This window comes from Cololabis saira, chromosome 23, assembly GCF_033807715.1.
Source record: "Cololabis saira isolate AMF1-May2022 chromosome 23, fColSai1.1, whole genome shotgun sequence".
NCBI classification, from domain to species: domain Eukaryota; kingdom Metazoa; phylum Chordata; class Actinopteri; order Beloniformes; family Belonidae; genus Cololabis; species Cololabis saira.
The window spans coordinates 31,624,965-31,646,293 of record NC_084609.1 but is presented as its reverse complement, the minus strand read 5'-3'; the positions used below and the strand labels follow the sequence as shown (position 1 = coordinate 31,646,293).

Here is a 21,329-nt window from a genome sequence, read left to right as displayed (position 1 = left end):
AACCAAATTGTTAAGCAGTATTGAAAATGGAATAGTAAAAATCTTATCAATTCCCATCCCTACCAGCAGATATGGAGATATGCTGTTTAAAATATTCCCCTTTGTGATCACCGTAAAATCCTCATTTAAGCAAAGGAATGTGGATGTGTGTGTCAGAGGAAAGTAAAGCAGCAGGACTGGTGTGTCTTTCCTCACAGACACTGATGAAAGCTCCTTCTGAAAACCTGCACACCTTAATAACGAGAACAGGCCTGATCTTTTCAGGACTGACTAAATGTAGAGTTCTCAAGGCCGACATTTCTACAACATCCCATCAAATCTACAACACAAACTTCATTTATGGTGAACATATTTTTTAGATGAATTAAAGCTGGGGTCGTTTTCCTCAGCTTAGCATCACAAAAACACCACAGGCTGTCACACATAGGCCTGTGTTGAGAGAAGAAGAAGAGAGAGGAAGAAGGAGAAGGAAGAAGAAAAAAAAAAAAAAATCGATTCTCCTATTCGCCTATTAATTCCTAAAAATCAATTCATATGTCTAAAGATCGATATTTTTTTCTATCATTACATTACTACTTTTGGCATTTTATTGTTTATGCCCAAAAAAGGAAGGATTTGTTGGACACGAGAATAACTGGTGCCATGTTTTTGCCTTTAAATATGTTTAAAGGTATGAAAACATTAAAGTTTTCAGTTACAATTGCTAGGAATGGGTGATATTTTACCGTTCACGATAAACCGTCAAAAATATTCCCCACGGTAAGAATTTATCATCTCACGGTAAAAATGATAAATTGAGGAAATGAGCCAGAAAGAAAGAAAGAAAGAAAGAAAGAAAGAAAGAAAGAAAGAAAGAAAGAAAGAAAGAAAGAAAGAAAGAAAGAAAGAAAGAAAGAAAGAAAGAAAGAAAGAAAGAAAGAAAGAAAGAAAGAAAGAAAGAAAGAAAGAAAGAAAGAAATGAGCCTGAAGGAAGGAAGGAAGGAAAGAAATGAGCCTGAAAGAAAGAAAGAAAGAAATGAGCCTGAAGGAAGGAAGGAAGGAAAGAAATGAGCCTGAAAGAAAGAAAGAAAGAAAGAAAGAAAGAAATGAGCCTGAAAGAAAGAAAGAAAGAAAGAAAGAAAGAAAGAAAGAAATGAGCCTGAAAGAAAGAAAGAAAGAAAGAAAGAAAGAAAGAAAGAAAGAAAGAAAGAAAGAAAGAAAGAAAGAAAGAAAGAAAGAAAGAAAGAAAGAAAGAAAGAAAGAAAGGAGCCTGAAGGAAGGAAGGAAGGAAGGAAGGAAGGAAGGAAGGAAGGAAGGAAGGAAGGAAGGAAGGAAGGGAAGGAAGGAAGGAAGGAAGGAAGGAAGGAAGGAAGGAAGGAAATAAAGAAATGAGCCTGAAAGAAAGAAAGAAAGTAAGTATTTATTTATCATCATTTTTATCGTTATTGGGATAAATTCCAGAAATTATCGTGATACATTTTTTAGTCCATACTGCCCATCCCTAATAATTGCATAAATTGCCTATATTTTATTACTTTATATATTGTCTTGGGGTTACAATTACACGAAAATAGCAAAAAAAACACTTTCGGTGTTCGGTGGAATAAGTGGGGGGGAAAAAAACTAACAATTTATAACGGCGTGTTTAGATGACACAATCAAACAGTGAACAGCGTGTAGTGAGGTGCGTGCAGTGTTAAATGCAGGAAAAACATGTCAGCAATGTGGAAGTATTTCAAAGTGGCTGAGAAGGAAACATTGCTGTTTGCAATCAATGCCCAGGAATGGATTCTGAATGGAGGATTCTGAATGGATTCTTGACATTTGAATGGATCCCCAGCCCCGGTTAGCAGAGAATCTGGTTGTGTTACTGGCTTTGTTTTTAGCTTCAGACACTGAGCATGCTCAGTAGCGTGGGGCTGTGTTACATCTACATTAAACACTGCTTATTGTCCTCTCTTCTGTTTTGCCTTACAGGCTGTACCAACGACTTCCTTTACTATTCTACACTTGGTGACAAACACCCACAACATTCCACAGTGACTCATCGTGATGCGTTCAAAGACAGGAGAGGAAATCTGGATTTCTCACTCTTCCAAAACGAGCTCATACACTGACTGGCAACTGAACTCAATCAATTCCTTCATTAATAACACTGTCAGGGCTGAGTATATGATGCATGCACTGATAGAAAAAAAACACCAGCCAACAAACAATCCGGCTGATACCAGTCAGAGAAAAATCCTCCGGTTCTGATTTCCAGCCGGTCAACGCTCCATTTAGTTTTTATGTAACAACGGTTTTTATTCACGCATCATTCAGACCACAAAAACAAAAATGCTGCTTTTTATGCTATACACAACACCCCCCCTAATTTGCTTTATTTATAAATATATATTTGAGTCAAGAAATTGTGTTGACATCTTATTGTAAGCTCCTTCAGCTTCACGTGGCCTAAAAACTAGGCCTGTGTTGAAAAGACTGATTTTCCGATTCTAAATCGATTCTCATATTAATTCCTAAAAATCCATTTGTATGTCTACAGATAGATTTTTTCCCCGCATCATTACATTACAAATTTGGGTATTTTTGTGTTTATGCCCTAAAAAGGAAGGATTTGTTGGACACGAGCATAACTAGTGCCATGGTTTTGCCTTTACTTATGTTTAAAGGTATGAAAACATTAAAGTTTTCAGTTATAATTGCATAAATTGTCTATATTCCTTTGCTTTATATACTGCCTTGAGGTTACATTTGCATAAAATGCTAAAAACCAAATTCTCATAAATTGGAAAAACTAAAGGCGTAGGCTACCAATATCAATGTATGCAATTGCACCCATGTATAATTAGAAAAAAATGTTTTTTAAATTATTTATACAAAAAAAAAATCCATCAGCTCAACAGTGATTGACAGGTATTCACACCACTTGATAAACTTCATTTAATCTCTTCAAAATATCTTACAATGACATAAGAGCAAAAATTGTTCATACAAAACTTACAAAAGTGTGAGAGCAGACGTTTGCCTGGCTCTGTTGTTTGACATGGTTCCAGTTTCAGAGTGCTGCACATGTGCATGGGCAAGTGAAAAAGCACATTCTGTTGCAGACACGTTGGTGCACATGCAACGCATTTGTTTTCACATGTCAACAGGGTGTGAATAGCTCAGCTGGTGGGGGCTGATATTTGTACCCTGGTGCAAATAGTCACTCTGAAAAATGAAAAATAAAACTGATTTCATCCGTCTCTGTTTGCTGCCCTGGATCTGTTTGATAATTCTGACCCACACGATGTGTCTGAAAGCAGTTACAGGACTGTCTCAGAAAATTGGAATATTGTGATTTTCTGTAATGCAATTACAAAAACCTCATACATTCTGGATTCATTACAAATCAACTGAAATATTGCAAGTCTTTTATTATTTTAATATTGCTGATCATGGCTTACAGCTTAAGAAAAACTCAAATATCCTATCTCAAAAAATTAGAATATTCTGGGAATCTTAATCTTAAACTGTAAACCATAATCAGCAATATTAAAATAATAAAAGGCTTGCAATATTTCAGTCGATTTGTAATGAATCCAGAATGTATGACATTATATATATATATATATATATATATATATATATTTTTTTTTTTTTTTTATAAATTGCATTACAGAAAATAAAGAACTTTATCACAATATTCTAATTTTCTGAGACAGTCCTGTAATACCAGTATCCATATGTTGCATAACTACACAGTCATATAATTCATGCAACAGCCGAAAAAAACAGTTTTAATAACACTAACCCAAATCAATATCGGAATCGAACCGGATTGAATCAAAGCGTGATAATCGATTCTGAATCTTAAGAATCGGAAACGATTCTTGACATTTGAATCGAACCCCAGCCCTACTAAAAATATCATCATTGATCACAGAAAGACCTGGACTGCAGACTCCCTGATAAATATAGTTCTTGTAGTTCCCGGTTTTACCTGCAACGGTCCCCGAACACGCAGTTGCCCTTCTGGAAGAACTTGCACATCATGCCTGCAGGGTTGCTGCTGGTCAGGTCATGAGAATACCGACAGTTCTCTCCTTCTTTGCAAAGACCGTGCAGGAAGTATCTGGAAACGATAAGGAAAACAACGGTCCTTAATCTCTGCTCTGAGGAGGACACACTCAGAAACTGAACGTCCTGGGTTTCTTTTTCTTTTCTCTAATTCACAGATATATACAGAAAAGGAACAAAACTTCCGGATAAAATGCAGTTACAAATTAAGGACAGTAAATTATATATCAAAATAAAATAGAAAGGGTTGAGGTTTAAGGAAGAAAAAATAAATAAAAACAAAAGCTCAGGAAATATTATATTTTTCACATAAGCTTCTCGTTTTAACCGCTTTGGGGTTTATTTCTGTTTAAGACTGAATATGATATTAATATAGCTCTGAGAACAATTATATTTAGATGTGGGCTAGCAAATTTAGTACAGTGAATATGATATTTAGAAATAATTAAGAGAAGGTTGATTAAATATATTAATATAAGATTCCCAGAATATTCTAATTTTTTGAGATAGGATATTTGAGTTTTCTTAAGCTGTAAACCATGATCAGCAATATTAAAATAATAAAAGGCTTGCAATATTTCAGTTGATTTGTAATGAATCCAGAATGTATGACATTTTTGCATTACAGAAAATAAAGGACTTTATCACAATATTCTAATTTTCTGAGACAGTCCTGTAGAATGTCAACCACTGACCAGATATTTCTATCCATCCACTCTTTGTTTGTTGTGTTTGTAAAGCATTCGCCAGTAAAACAGAACTTGCTTGTGAAAGCTGGATAGATTAATAGGTAGCTTCTTAATGTCATGATCACATTTCAGAAGAAAATGTAATCCTCCAACTAGGGCTGCACGATTAATCGTTAAAAAAAATCGCGATCTCGATTCATGCTTGAACGCGATCTCATTTCCAAATGACGACGATTTAAAAAAAAAAAAAAAAAAATTTTTTTTTTTTTCTAAAGATGGCTGCATAAAAAAAGGATTATGTTCTAGGTTGTTGTAGTCCTGTCATGGTCAACTATCATGTTGTCATGTTTGTTATATTTTGTTAATGATTGTGGATTACATTTGGAGAAACCTCTACCTTTCTCATCACCTGACACATATTGCACATAAATATTGTTAAAATTGTTATTGTTAAAATTATTTAAAGACAAGAGAGATGTTTATTGTTTTTATGTTCAATGTCAGCTGTTACAAAGTTGATGCCAGTCTTTTATCAGGCACCATCATATTTTTTGTAACGTTTACCTTTTGTATCGGCAGCTTCTTAATAGCAGCAAAAGGCAATGGGGGGTTCATCCCAGCCAGAGGAATAATTTGTTGCCTCAGAACTACAGGATCTGTTACAAGTCCCCTTTCTGAAAGGGTGTTCAACTCAGGGAGGAACAAATATTGTTCAAAATTGTTATTATTGTTTAAATTATTCAAAGGTTTGTGTGAAGAAGACAAGAGATGTTTATTGTTATTATATTTTTGTTCAGCTGTTGCAAAGTTAAAGTAATAAGTGCAATACATTTTATATTGGAAAAAAATCGTGAGAGAATCGTGATCTCAATTCTAAGCAAAAAAATCGTGATTCTCATTTTGTCCAGAATCGTGCAGCCCTACCTCCAACAGAATTAACGTATTTTCTGGACTATAAACTGCACCTGCATACAAGCCACATCCGCTCTATTTAAAAAAAAAAAAAAAAAGATCTTTCAGCCGCAGATATTTATGTTGTTAGATTAGATATTTACTACATGTACAGAAGGATTCTGAACTGTAAATGATGTACATGTTTGTACCTAAATAGATCTTTCCTAACAGTGTCTTTTAACATGGCAGCAACTTTGCTGATTAAAACGGGACAGAACCAAGAGAAAATAACCGCTATTTATTTATCTATTTATCTATTTGAAATCTGCTTCTACCTACTTCTATCTGCTAAAGAAGTAGTAGCGTATTCTTCTTTGCATTTATTTTGTCTTAGTGTTGATTCTAATTCCGGTTAGAGCGCCCCGAGCGGTGGAAGAAAAATCCACAGAAAAGCTGCACCTTTGTATAAACTGCATGGTTGAAAACCTATGAAAAAAGTAGCGGCTTATAGTCCATAAAATACGGTAAATATCTTATCTGGAAAAATATGCTATAAACTATCAGGGTGTTTTAAATATGATTTGAGCCATTTCAACTTTATGGTTCCATTCAAACAGTCAAAATCGATGGCTTTTAAACCAGCATTATAGTTTTGGACCAGGACAGATCTTTTTTTAAATAATGTGTTCTATTATTCCAGATAAAGTAACGTTGTGGGTTTGTTGTATGAAACTATTTCAATTTCAGAAAATACAATAACATTAAATTAAATGGCAGACATCATTCAATAATATAAAAAACCCAAACATACACAGGCATCATCATAGTCCAAAAAATATAAAATTATTCTCTTACACTAAACATAATAGGAAGGCAATACATTCAAATATCAGTAAACATTTATTTTATGAGGTTGACAGTGGTATTACATTTCTTGTTATTAATCAATTGTATCGTCTCAAAATACATTTTGAAATCAACTTTAAAAGGGAACTAAGGATGGACAGGATTTGGAGAATTTTACCTTATGAATGTGAAACTTAGCAATAAGAATCATTAAGTTGACCAATTGTTGAATTTTTTTATTTTGGTTTTCGTAATATAGTAAGGTATCTTTAGCCTCTAATTCAATTACATTTTTAGTTTGTATGTCAAAAGATTCTTCAATTTTTTTCCAGAAACTTAAAGTATGTTCACATTCATAAAACAAATGTATGATAATCTAAAAATCTGCCAGTGGAACAAGATTTTTTTTGCTTGCCACTGGCAGATTTTCCTCCTTATTTCAAGTGAAAATATTACTTGAAACAGGTGAAATTTGTCAAATAAGTTATTTTTCTGGTATTATTTTTCTGGCGATGACTCTAAATGTTGAAATAGCAGTAATACTTATGGTTTTCGTAATATAGTAAGGTATCTTTAGCCTCTAATTTAATTACATGTTTAGTTTGTATGTCAAAAAATTCTTCAATTTTTTTCCAGAAACTTAAAGTATGTTCACATTCATAAAACAAATCTGCTATCAATGTTTACAAATTTGGATATAAATTGGTTGGTGGGGTAAATATGATGTAAAATTTTATACTGGACTTCTTTTAATTTGTTTGAGATTGCCAATTTATAGGAAAGGAGGCACGCTGTTTTCATTTCCAGTGAATGTCAGAGAAATGGGAGTTCCAAACAAACGTCGTGGGTTTGTTGAGTTCAGGTACGCCTCCGTGTGAACCATTACAGCCTGATTTATGGTTCTGCGTTACACCGACGCAGATCTTACGGCGTAAGGTACGCGTCGCCGCGTACCTTACGCCGTAGGATCTGCGTCGGTGTAACGCAGAAGCATAAATCAGCCTTAAGGCCCCAACATAACATCTCTGAATGGACACACGGACTGTGTGACCGACACCACCGTGGTCAGGGGGGGAATCAGCGGTTTGTGACACTAACATGACATTTTGAGCTTGAAAGTGAGAAAAGTCGCTGTTTTTATTGTTCGATCGTTTCTTAAAGTGAAAGTACAGCGTGTTTCTGATCGGAATCGGCGGTGTGACATCGTCAGGACAAAGTAGAACCACCGTGTAAACCGTCGTCGACGCGGTCACCGCTCGACCGAGCTGTCTTACCGGCAGGTTACGTGTTTGGTCCAGCCTCCTGATCCTGCTGTGGGCGCCGTAGACGCTGCTGCTGCTGCCTCCGCCATTTCTGTTTATGTTGAGCAGCTACAGCCGGATGTTCCGGGCGGTTCCGGACGGTTCCGGGAGGTTCCGGACGGCTTCGGCACGACTCGGCTTTTTCCGGAGCAGGGCGATTCAAACCGAGAAAACGTAAGCAATGTAGCCCCGCCCACCCCCACCCACGTGACCCACACGTCACCCTGAAAGCGCACCAGGCCGCCATCTTGGGAGGGGCAAGGAGGAAAAGCCACCATGTGCCTAACATTGTTCATAAACCTCTTACAATCCGACATCACACTAACCCCACAGTGACATCTAAAGGCCATTTCCAGTAAAATGATATTTTGGTCTTCATATAACATTTGTGTATATGTAGTATGTGTATGTGTATATATACATATATACAGTACTGGAGTTGAGGGGGGATGACGGTGAAAATTGTTTTCTAGTGATGAGTCTTGTTTTAAGTGTAATGAGATTTTTTTTTACTAAAATGAGACATTTTAACTAGAAATAAGACAAATAGTCTTGTTCATATTTTGAGTTTTTACAGTGATCCATTCTACTTATCCTGTGAAGGACAGAGTCATATTGATAAGTTCAGAAAAGTGTTTTTTATTGTTGTGTTTTGATGTATTTGATGTAAGTCCAGTGGATATTTAAAGCTTACAGAAGGCTGCATTTAACTGCTGCTATGTCATTCATGCAGTATTTCTGCAGGTGTTTTGGTCACTGCTATTATTTGTAATATATTATATTATTTGTAATCAGCACAAATTATCTGTCCCCATATGATCAAATCCACCATCCCCCCTGAATTTTTTGTTCTGCAAATTCGGAAACAATGACTCACCTATTCTGGCTGTGCCCCATTGTTCAAAGTTTTTGGAGTGATATGTGTAATTTTGCGTCTGAAAGCATTGAAACTGATTTCTAATTGTTTTGGAAGGATGTGTTGTTTGGTGTTTTTGACCATGTAACCATTAGAACAAAACCAAAAGAAACATTTATTATTAATTTGTTGATTATCCTTGCAAAATTCCACATCCACAAATCCAAATTCTTACACAAAAAAAAAACATTTTTTTTAATTTTCAGTTTGTAATTCAATCAGTATGTTTTGGCTTTCTGTTAAAATGTATAATGTGTTGTGCTTTTTGTTTTGTTTTTTATTTGATTTATACTCTTTATATGTTATAATTCAACTTAAAATTGCATAATGTGAAGATTTGTAATAATTGTACTTTTTGCAAATGTTAAATAAAAAAAAAAAAAGTTACTTCAAAGATGAAAAAAAAAAAAATCTTGGGAGGGGCAAGGCGGCCAGCGGTCGACGGCGGAGGAAAAGCCACCATGTGCATAACATTGTTCATAAAGCTGCTGAAACCCTAAGCAGAAGGTTCAATTTCGAAGTAAATCCTTGTGTATTTTGTATGACAGAAGAACACGAAAAAATTTAACACTTATTCTTTTCTTGTTCGGTGCTTTTGCTTTTTTGGCAAGATGTTTATCTCTGGTTAAATATTGGGATCAACAACTCTTTGTTTAACAAGTTTCAGGTCATAATTTATATGGATGGTCTGTCAAAGAAGGTATCCAAGAGGGTGAACATAATTCTCATTATGGGAAAATATCATATACATAAAAATAAATGGAAAAACAGCAAACCCTCCCTAGTCTGTTTTAAAAATGAAATATAAAATGATATAACATCCATAAAGGTACTATCAGAAGAAAATCAGTCTATACATGATTTATATGAAACCATGTCAGAGTCTCTTGCTCTTTAAGTTACAATCTTATGTTTTTATATATTTATATATTTATATGTTAAGCACTTTTGTTGAAAGGTCAACCCCTATGATTATTTTATTTTTATTTTATTTAATCTTTTTTTTATCCTGTTTTCTTGTCTTGTTACCAATTACAAATACTGTTGTTAAGATGTATACAATGTATCTACACGTAGAAGACAAATGTATAGGTTTACATATTTGCTTATGTGTTGAGAGCTTGTAATGTTTCAGATGCAGCTAATGTTTCCTCAAAGGAATTTTATAAATTGGAATGTTAAATAAAGTTTAAAAAAAAAATAACAAAAAAAAATAACATTGTTCATAAACCTCTTCCAATCCGACATCACACTAACCCCACAGTGACATCTAAAGGCCGTTTCCAGTAAAATTATATTTTGGTCTTCATATAACATTTGTGTATGTGTATGTATGTGTGTATATACATATACTGTATATATATATACAGTATATATATACAGTATATGTCCGTCCGTCCGTCCGTCCGTCCGTCCGTCCGTCCGTCCGTCCGTCCGTCCGTCCGTCCATCCATCCATCCATCCATCCATCCATCCATCCATCCATCCATCCATCCATCTATCTATCTATCTATCTATCTATCTATCTATCTATCTATCTATCTATCTATCTATCTCATCCATGATGTGGTCCAGGAGACGGTTGTCTAATTTCTAAACTTTCCACACAGAGAAATTCCAGCTTTAAAGAAGAGTTTCAGTTTCAGATCCTCTTGGGCTGGAACTAAACACAGACAGAGTTTAACTGAGGCCACAGAAATGGATGCTCTGGTTCCCACGCCGCTCCACCAGCAACATTTCAGTTCTGCCCAGGAAAATACATCACATTTTTATTATTACACGGACTGTGATCTCAAGCAGCTGGGAGATTCTATCCATAGAGTTTGTTCTGGCGTTAAGAAACCTGTGTAAGATTAAGTGACAGTTTAAGATTAAGATTCCCAGAATATTCTAATTGTTTGAGATAGGATATTTGAGTTTTCTTAAGCTGTAAGCCATGATCAGCAATATTAAAATAATAAAAGGCTTGCAATATTTCAGTTGATTTGTAATGAATCCAGAATGTATGACATTTTTGCATTACAGAAAATAAAGGACTTTATCACAATATTCTAATTTTCTGAGACAGTCCTGTATGTTGTTGTAAAGTCTATGCAGTGTGACATTGGTGATAAATTTGCTTTTGTCATCAAAGAAATATGAAACTACCATATTATTCTAGCTTCAGCCATTCAGAATCCAGCCCCACTCACAAATATTTTTGGTTGTCATTACATGTCTGTGTAATGTTTGACTTTACTGGTGAAGTTTGTTTCCCAAATGAGATTTTAATCAACTAAGTACACTTACAATATACATGGTATTTTATGTTCTGCTGCAAACTCTGCTGTTCTCTATTGTTTAAATTGTGTTTTTGTATTTTGATTGTTGTACGGCGACATTGAGTGTCATGAAAGGCGCCTAACAAATGAAATGTATTATTATTACTTATTATTATTATTATTTTAGCACACATGAATGCTGGCTGGGTTATTTCCCCATCAGCTGCGGTCGGAAACATTCAGTGTAAAACTGGTGAAACTTTAATCTGCGAGGTTATGCAACCGCAGCATGGTGAGGGAGTTTCCAGCGTGTTGTCCAACACCGTGAGAAACATCTCCCTGATGCAATGCTGGGCTGTTGCTCTGTGCTTCCCTACAGTAAGATGGACACATGCGCAAAGCCTTCATCTGGCTGTCATCAACGCTAGCTGGGTTTTGGGCTGAGAGATCAAAACGTTTCTCTTCTACTCAGTTTGCTCTGACCATGAACCAATGGCTTTGGTGTTGTGGTGGAACGCCTGCAGGTGTTTACACGCCTGCAGGTGTTTACACGCCTGCAGGTGTTTACACGCCGGCAGGTGTTTACACGCTGGCAGGTGTTTACCCACACATGGATCCTGGATGGTGTGTGGGGGGGAGCGACACCTGTCTTATGATCTGTGGATGTGAAGATCTTGATGGTGTTGCAGGAGCATGCACTGCAAAAACTCAAGATCTTAACAAGAATATTTGTCTTATTTCTAGTTTAAATGTTTCATTTTTAGTCAAAAAATCTCATTACACTTAAAACAAGACTCATTACCAGACAATGTTCACCTGTTTCAAGTAAATTTTGAAATAAGTAGAAAAATCTGCCAGTGGGACAAGATTTATCTTCTTATTACAACCAAAATAAATCTTGTTCCACTGGCAGATTTTTCTACTTATTTTAAGTGAAAATCTACTTGAAACAGGTGAAAATTGTCAAATAACAAGTTATTTTTCCGGTGATGTCTCTTGTTTTAAGTGTAATGAGATTTTTTGACTATGAGACATTTTAACTAGAAATAAGACAAATATTCTTGTTAAGATTTTGAGTTTTTGCAGTGTGGGTTGTCAGACGTGTTCAGTTCAGTTCATATTTATTTCGAGCGTTACAACAGAAAATTAAGCAAATACCTTTAACAGTAGATGTGCAGGTTCAATATTCAAATTAATTAATTAACACTCGAAAGGGAGTGGGAAGAAGAAAACGTATTTAATCCTACCCCTGTTTCTCATCAATAACTTTTTAAGGCTTCCTCTTGTCTTAACATTTAAACCAGAACAATTAACAAAAGACCTATATCAAATTATAATAAAATTAAGTATTTGCATTTCATAACCTTAATGTGTGTAAAATTAGGAACAATGTATATTTTCAGTTAACTGTTAATTGGAGCTTAACAAGCGAATTTCGGGAGCAGGACCACGCCTCAACCACGCCTCCTCCGGCACCACGCCTCTTCCGGCAAACCTTCAAATACCAGCCTAACCCTCAGATCATCTTCGCTCTCGTCTCTGCAGCACGTTCGCTCTCGTTCTCCGAACCAGAACCGCAAGCATGACAACACTACTACAGCTCGTATCTCAGATCGTTACTCACCCGTTCAGGCATGGGTCTCGTGTCATTATCGCCATCGATGACGACTTGTTTGCAGGGGATCATCAGCAAACACCAGCTGATCCAGATCCGGAGGAGAAAAAACTTTCAGCCATGCCGGAAGCGCCGCAGGTGCGCAATCCACCGACCCCGGCGTCGCCACGCTCCGGCGGGGTCCGACGGCCGGCATGGATCTCGTGTCGATCACCATCGGACAACGATCAGCTTGCACGGGATCACCAGCAAACACAAGCTGATCGAGATCCCGAGGAGAAAAACTTTCAGCCGTCGCCCGAAGCGCCGCTCTCCCCGGCGGCCGCGGGGCCGGCCCAGCCCCGTCTCCTCAGCGGTCCGGGTCCGCTCCATCTCTCCTCAACATCCGGATCGTCGCCGTGGATTCCCCGACTCATCTCCTGTGTCTCCTCGCCGCCAACCCGAGAGCGCAGGTTGCGCCGTCGACTGCCGCGCTGGCGGCGGTTTATTCTTCCGCCGTGCACGTGTTTCTCTAACCCTTTTTTTCTCTCTCTCTCAGCCTCGCGCGGAGCCCGCGGTTAACGCGGCTCCAGCGACACACACTCAGAAACGAGCTGTCCATCCCGTCCGATCCATCTCTCATCCGGTATTGCGGCAGCCCGCCATGGCGTCCTCCCTGTCTCCTGGCCCGCCTCGGTCCTCGGCGGGAAGGGGACGCGCCGCGGATAATCCCTCGCCGTTGATCCAACAGCGCAGGCTGCGCAATCCGCCCGCGGTCTCGCCACGCCCGGCGGGGGCCCCGACGGCCCGCCTTCTACAGGTGTTTCGGGCTGGACTGTCGCCACCCTCCATAGGGCCACCGCCTGTTCTTCTCAACCATCTCATCAGCCTGCCACGCCATCAGCCCCGCCGACACCTGCTCTCTTCCGGATGACGTCATCACGCCAACTCCGACGGCGCGCCGTGACGTCGACCCCCAGGTCTCGCACTCAGAAGATTTCCAGTGGCCAGCCGCGGTACTGCACGCGCAAAAAAATAAAAAATAAAAAAATTCATCCCATGGGGCCCCGAAAGCTTTTCCCATAGACCGCAATAGTAAAAGAGAAGTGATCGTACAAACTGGACATTGAGCATTACCTTTACTCACAAGGTCTTTCATTAACATTTTCGTTAAACATAATCTCCGAACAACGTTGCCTCATTGCAGGAACCTCACCTACACATGAGCGGTCTTTCACCTTAAGCCGTCCGCGTGGAAACATAAACGATTCCATCGTTACACTGCCCACCTCCAGCAAGTACAACAGCAAACTTCGGCCGGGGTTGCTAGCACCGGGTTGCTAGCTCCCACCTCAGCCCACACCCAGCAAGTACAACAGCTAACTTCGGCCGGGGTTGCTATCTCCCACCTCAGCCCACCCCCAGCAAGTACAACAGCTAACTTCGGCCGGGGTTGCTAGCACAGGGTTGCTAGCTCCCACCTCAGCCCACCTCCAGCAAGTACAGCAGCGATCCGGCCGGGGTTGCTAGCACCGGGTTGCTAGCGCCCACCTCCAGCAAGTACAGCAGCGATCCGGCCGGGGTTGCTAGCACCGGGATGCTAGCCCCCCCCCCCCCCCCAGTCCACCCCCGGCACCTACAAAAGCTAACTCAGCCGGGGTTATTAGCACCGGGATGCTAGAAACCCCCGCTATGCTCATTCAGCAGCCTCAACCGCCAGCGCTAGAAGGGGCTCTTGGCACCGGGTTGCCAGGATCCTCTGCTTCCCAGCTCCATCAGTCCCAACAGGTTACCTCGGTTGGGGGCCACCGGCATCGCGACGTCGGTACCCGGCATCCCTCCCACCGCATTTCAACCCAGTTTCCTTCCTCAACCCGTTCCGGCCCCGCAGGCAACTACTCATTTCACCCCGTCCACAGCTAATCCCGCCGTCCGTCATCCCAACGCTTTCGCTTCCCGCCGTTCCCCAGTTCCGGCCCGTGCCTGGCCTCCCTCCCACCGCATTTCGGCCCGGTTTTCTTCCTCGACTCGTTCCAGCCCCGCGGGCAGCTGCTCGTTTCGCCCTGTCCGCGGCTGGTCCCGCCACCCGTCATCCCAACGCTTTCGCTTCCCGCACTTCTCTGGTTCCGGCCAAACCTGCGCAAACAAACCTACAACAGTTAACTTCGGGGCCGGGGTAACTAGCACCGGGTTGCTAGCCCCCCCCAGCCCACCCCCAGCACCTACAACAGCTAACTCAGCCGGGGCCTCAGCCGCCGCCGTGCCCGAAACACCGCTCTCCCGAGCCCGACAGCCGCCCAGAAACTTCTGTCTCTTCAGTCGTCCACATTCCAACCGGTTCATCCCTTCTGAACATCCGGCATCACTGCAGCTCACCGTCTTCCAGCCTTTCCAGCCCACCTCCGCCATCGGAGGGAAGAGGACGCGGACAATCCGGATCAGCCCATAGCCGTCGTCGCAGGTCGGATTTCCACCCACACCAGCAATCTCCTCCCTCCCTCCCCAAGGTCCTTGGCACCGGGATGCCACTACAGCAGCTAGATCCGGCTGGGGTTTCTGGCACCGGGATGCCACTACAGCAGCTAGATCCGGCTGGGGTTTCTGGCACCGGGATGCCACTACAGCAGCTAAATCCGGCTGGGGTTTCTGGCACCGGGATGCCACTGCCCCCCTCAGCCCACCTCCACCAACTACAGCAGCTAGATCAGGCCGGGGTTCTGGCACCGGGATGCCACTGCCCCCCTCAGCCCACCTCCAGCACCTAATCCACCTCCAGCACCTACAACAGCTAACTTCAGCCGGGGTTTCTGAACATCCGGCATCACTGCAGCTCACCGTCTTCCAGCCTTTCCAGCACACCTCCGCCATCGGAGGGAAGAGGACGCGGACAATCCGGATCAGCCCATAGCCGTCGTCGCAGGTCGGATTTCCACCCACACCAGCAATCTCCTCCCTCCCTCCCCAAGGTCCTTGGCACCGGGATGCCACTACAGCAGCTAGATCCGGCTGGGGTTTCTGGCACCGGGATGCCACTACAGCAGCTAGATCCGGCTGGGGTTTCTGGCACCGGGATGCCACTACAGCAGCTAGATCCGGCTGGGGTTTCTGGCACCGGGATGCCACTACAGCAGCTAGATCCGGCTGGGGTTTCTGGCACCGGGATGCCACTGCCCCCCTCAGCCCACCTCCACCAACTACAGCAGCTAGATCAGGCCGGGGTTCTGGCACCGGGATGCCACTGCCCCCCTCAGCCCACCTCCAGCACCTAATCCACCTCCAGCACCTACAACAGCTAACTTCAGCCGGGGTTACTGGCACCGGGATGCCACTGCCCCCCCCAGCCCACCTCCACCAACTACAGCCGCTAGATCCGGCCAGGGTTTCTGGCACCCTCTCTCATCGCCACCCGCTTCCGGGCTGGTGTACTTCAGCGTTCACTGGCGAAGTGCATACTACTTGCAGTCAGGCTCACCTTCGGCCACAAGAGCAGCCCCTAACTTTTTGACACCTTCAGAGGCCCTCTGCTGGATCCTCTCCAACAACCACGGCATTCCTTCCTCGTCCATCTCTTGAATGATTCCTCATCGTTACCCCTCTCTCATCGCCACCCGCTTCTGGCCTGGTCACCCTAACTTCCGTTTTCTCCGAACTCGGGGTTCCATTGTCCGCTGAGAAAACGGCGGGCCCCTCCACCTACCTCAAATTCCTTGGTATCACTCTCGATACGGATCTGTTTCAGGCTTCTCTTCCAACCGAAAAGCTCAACCGAATCGGTCTTCTTATTTATCGGTCTTCTTATTTCCTCTTAGCCCCAGGCTGCACCAAACGCCAACTCCTCTCCCTCCCGGGCCACCTCAATTTTGCCATGCGCATTATTCCCCAAGGGCGGGCCTTCACCTCCCACTTGCCATCCATCGCTTCCGCTGTTCCATCTCTGTCTCCCATCTCCCCAGACAACTCGAGCCGTGCCGAGCTTCGTTGTGGCTCAACCTCCTTGCCACCTGGAAGGGGATCACTTTCTTCATGATGACCAACTGGCTCACCCCCACGACATCAATCCATACACTGATGCTGCTCCTTCAATCGGTTTTGGGGGCTTACGATGGCAGATGGTTCGCAGCAGGATGGCCCTCAGAGCATGCAAACGAATACCACAACGTATCGACCGAACCATAGATCATCATCGTCATTGCCATCGTCATTGCCATCGTCATTTGCATCGTCATTGGCATCATCATCGTTATCGTCATCGTTATCGCCTTCGTCATCGCCTTCGTCATCGCCATCATCTTCATCGCCTTCGTCATCGCCATCATCTTCATCGCCTTCGTCATCGCCATCATCTTTGCCATCATTGGCATCGTCATCGTTATCGCCATCTTCATCGTCATCGTATCGCTTTCGTCATCGCCTTCGTCATCGCCATCTTCATCGTTATCGCTTTCGTCATCGTCATCGCCTTCGTCATCGCCTTCGTCATCGCCATCATCATCTTCGCCATCATCTTCGCCATCGTCATCGTTATCGCCTTCGTCATCGCCATCGTCATCGCCTTCGTCATCGTCATCGTCATCGTCATCGTTATCGCCTTCGTCTTCGCCTTCGTCATCGCCTTCATCATCATCATCATCGTCATCATCGTCATCGCTATCATCATCGCCATCATCATCGCCATCATCATTCATCGCCATCATCATCATCGTCATCTCTTCACCACCATCATCGCCATCATCTTCATATCAATAAGTATCGACATAATTAATAAAGGACGCTCCAACTCCACATCCATCATGCCGTTCATGCGCCGTCTAGTCTGGCACTCAGCCATACATCTATTTATCCTCCATGCAGCACATGTCCCCGGTCACTCCACCACCATCACCGACTCTCTTTCTCGTTTCTCATCCCCGAAGACGCCCCTGAATACTTCAAGACCCTGGCCAACTACTTGTCTTCCTGGGAAACACAGAGCACATCTTCGACAGATCCTTGCATCCGAGTCAGGACAGTCGTCACCAGTTCTAGTGGAGCAGATTATGACCCGGATCGTTCAGTTGCGGATACAAGCATGAAAATTGGTACACATACTCGTCAAACCCCACTCTATTCAAAAGTACCGCGTGCCACGCAAAATTTTAAGGGGACGGCCCCTAAAATCCAAGATGTCCGCCCATAAATGTGGTTTTTCCTTTATAACTCGAGATCCATCGATTTTAAGCCCCATAAATATATTGAATGTGATTATAAATGTGGGCATTGCGGAAATATTGGTACCAAGTACATGTCTGTATCTATTACGGTTCTTGTAATACAGCATATAGCATATAGGTACTTTTACAGACTCGGGAGCAGGGCCGCATTTAGCCTGGCTGACTAGGTCCCCAAGTCCCCAAAATGCATAGAAAAAGATGCTCTATGCTGTCATCATTTCATCTTATATCCATATTTTATATTTCTTATTGGTTTTATATGTTGGATGCCCTATCTGACACTACCCTCTGCATTTACCCGGGCTTGGGACCGGCACAAATAGGACGCCTGCCCTGTTGAGGCTGCATTAATCTTTTTTTTTGTTTGTTTGTTTTTTTACTTTTTTTTACTTTTTTTTTCTTTTTTTTCTTTTTTTACTTTTTTATGTTTTTTGTCTTGTCTGTCTTGTCTGTCTAGGAGCTTACCATCGTTAAGTGTCTTTGCACACTCGTGCAACCTCTGGTGCACCTGTATCGTTTCAACCCTCCTGATATCAGATGCAGGTTCTATTTCCTCACATAAAATGCATGCTTGAACATCACACTTTTTCGTCTCTGCTTTGGATAAACATCCTCAGGCTCATTGCTGGGACCAGCAGACTGGCTTTTCCTCGCCCGATCCAATTTGGTGTTGTTAAACATCACGCGGCAGCTGTGGTGGTATTTAGCCTGATTTTTTCTTAAAGTAGCATTAATACCATCACTTTCATCCAGCCTTTCTGGGTCCAGGATCAATGGCATTTGCTTGATTTCATGAAACAACGGTATGTTGGTAGCCATCATAGCATAGCCATCATGTTCAACATTGTAACTAGTTCGAGGTGATATTAGGACTGTGTCTTTTCTGTCTTTCTGACAAAGACAACATTTAGACCAGTCAGTTTTTATTTTTACAACCATGGGGTTTGAATCTGCCATTTTGGGTTTTGATTAAGGCCGAGGGGTTATCCTTTTACCACCAAATTAACCAAAAGAAAGTCACACATTCCTGTATGGGATACAACTAGGTTCAGTTTTCATTCAACCTACACCTAGCCCGATCATTCATCCAGTGCCATTTAAGTCCCGTGTGATCTGTACACCATCCGGGTAACTGAAGCCCCGTTACCCTTGGCTCGGCTCTCCCGCGCTGGCACACCCTGTCAATTCAGGTGCGGCTATCTAATTATATCTACTAACTAACAACTACAGTTTTCTAGTTAATGGATATGGGGCTGTCAGACAGCATTTGGGACACTAAACTATAACTATACTACATAAACAAGGATAATAATGCATTAGTATATCTAGATTAGCTGACACTGAACCCCATGCTGAGTTACACAGCAGTGATGCCACCAGTGTGCCCTGGTTGTGTGCTGACATTCACTTTAAATTCTGCAATGGCCCCATTGGATGCAAAGAACAAAAACATGCATGCCAAAAAAATGTTTCGTAGTTGCTAAAATGATTATTTCAAGTTCATGGCAGCCATCTTGAACACTGGACTTAGAATTTTATAATCCTACTTAAAACCCAACTTTAATAACCCTACTTAAAAAGGTTAGGAAAAAAACATTTTCATATTAGCCTACAATATTCACTGAACAACAATCAATGTTCAAATGTCTATTTCTCCCGCGAGTCTGTAAAAGTACCTATATGCTATATGCTGTATTACGAGAACCGTAGTAGATACAGACATGTATTTGGTACCAAAATGTCCGCAATGCCCATATTTATAGTCGCACTCAATATATTTATGGGGCTTAAAATCGATGCATTTCGAGTTATAAAGGAAAAACCACATTTCTGGGCGGACATCTTGGATTTTGGAGGCCGTCCCCTTTGAATTTTGCGTGGCACGCGGTACTTTTGAATAGAGTGGGGTTCGAAGAGTATGTGTACCAATTTTCATGCTTGTATCCGCAACTGAACGATCCTTGCTATTTTTGGCCTTAATCTGCTCCACTATTCTGGTTTCACCATCGCTTCCGCCATATACTCTCCTTATCTGGCATCTCCCCAACGCACTACTCCGGTCACTCCTTAGGATCGGAGCCGCCACTTCAGCCTCCCGCTACGTATCCCAAAGCACCTCATACAGCCGTGGGCCGATGGTCCTCCCAACTATCATCGCTACATTCGCTCAGATCTTAGCGACCTCAGATCCGCTCAGTCTCATCTCCTTAAATAATCCACGGTTTTGGGGGTTCGTCGTTGCCCGGGCGCTGCGGCGGATTCCCTACCAGCTTCCCCACAACGCATCGACCGATCCATAGATCATCATCATCGCCATCATCATCACCATCGTCATCGTCATCATCTTCGTATCAATAAATCATTTAAACGTATCCTGTTGATGGCGTGGTCCTTGCTAGTGAATTGGAGCTTAACAAGCGAATTTCGGGAGCAGGACCACGCCTCAACCACGCCTCCTCCGGCACCACGCCTCTTCCGGCAAACCTTCAAATACCAGCCTAACCCTCAGATCATCTTCGCTCTCGTCTCTGCACCCCTCCCCCCCACCCCTTTTCTCTTCTCCTTCTTCCCTCTCTTTCTCTACCTCATAGATTCCTAGGGGGTTCGTCGTTGCCCGGGCGCTGCGGCGGATTCCCTACCAGCTTCCCCACAACGCATCGACCGATCCATAGATCATCATCATCGCCATCATCATCACCATCGTCATCGTCATCATCTTCGTATCAATAAATCATTTAAACGTATCCTGTTGATGGCGTGGTCCTTGCTAGTGAACTTACATTTATAATACATACCAGCAATGTTAAGGACAACAATACCAGAAGGTAATGGACAATACATACCAACTTAATGAGGAACAAGTACACATCAACATTTCAAGACCGAAGTTGATTTAACACAGTGTTACAACCCACTCTCTTTATACTTTGACCAGACCATATGTTTATATAGCAATTTAAATCTGTGGATATTTTGCCATTGCTTGTATTGGATATCCAGAATCTTCCAAAGTCTCACACCACATACAGACACACAAAAACGTTTACCAGTGGTTCGAACTTTAGGTATTTTAAAATCTCCATATCCTCTCAAATCATGAGTTCTCTCCCGAATTGTGAAAAAATCTTGTATATTACTTGGTAGTAATTTGTTGAATGCTTTAAACGTGTTGTTACAGACCACTTGGTTCTTGTCAAGCTGCAGTGAGAGCTTGGCTCAGATTGGCAGCAGTGAGTCAACTTTTGTTGTATTAGACGCTATACAAATAAAATTGAATTAAATTGAAAGTTAGACCCATTTCTGCTGGGTGTTGGACTTCTGCAGGTATGATTCTGTTCATAACCTTTGTGAACATAATGCCTGTGCATCACCATGGGGTTGAGGGTTTCCAGTTTGGTTAGCTTCTACTTGATGCAGTTCTTTTCCTTTCCTGGAGCGGGGATCTGAGAAACAAATCATGGACTCCCAGCCCGTGGGGCTGGTTGGGTGGTTTTATCCATCTTTGAACCAGAGCCTCAGGCTGGGAGTTGAGGATTTGGTCATGAGATCGATAAACTCTCATGACCAGAGTTGGAAA

At 42.2% G+C, this 21,329-nt stretch overlaps 1 protein-coding gene across 1 annotated transcript in view; it reads right to left on the bottom strand.

Annotated features, from left to right (window-relative positions):
* Window positions 1-7,888, bottom strand: part of mkrn1 (makorin, ring finger protein, 1) — a 32,333-nt gene extending 24,445 nt beyond the window's left edge. The window contains exons 1-2 of the mRNA XM_061714714.1: window positions 7,745-7,888; window positions 3,965-4,096 (exon numbers count right to left, since the gene is read on the bottom strand). Coding sequence (XP_061570698.1) covers window positions 3,965-4,096; window positions 7,745-7,821 — 209 coding nt within the window. The 5' untranslated portion in view covers window positions 7,822-7,888. The remainder of the gene's footprint in view (window positions 1-3,964; window positions 4,097-7,744) is intronic.
* Between the last annotated feature and the right edge of the window lie 13,441 nt (window positions 7,889-21,329).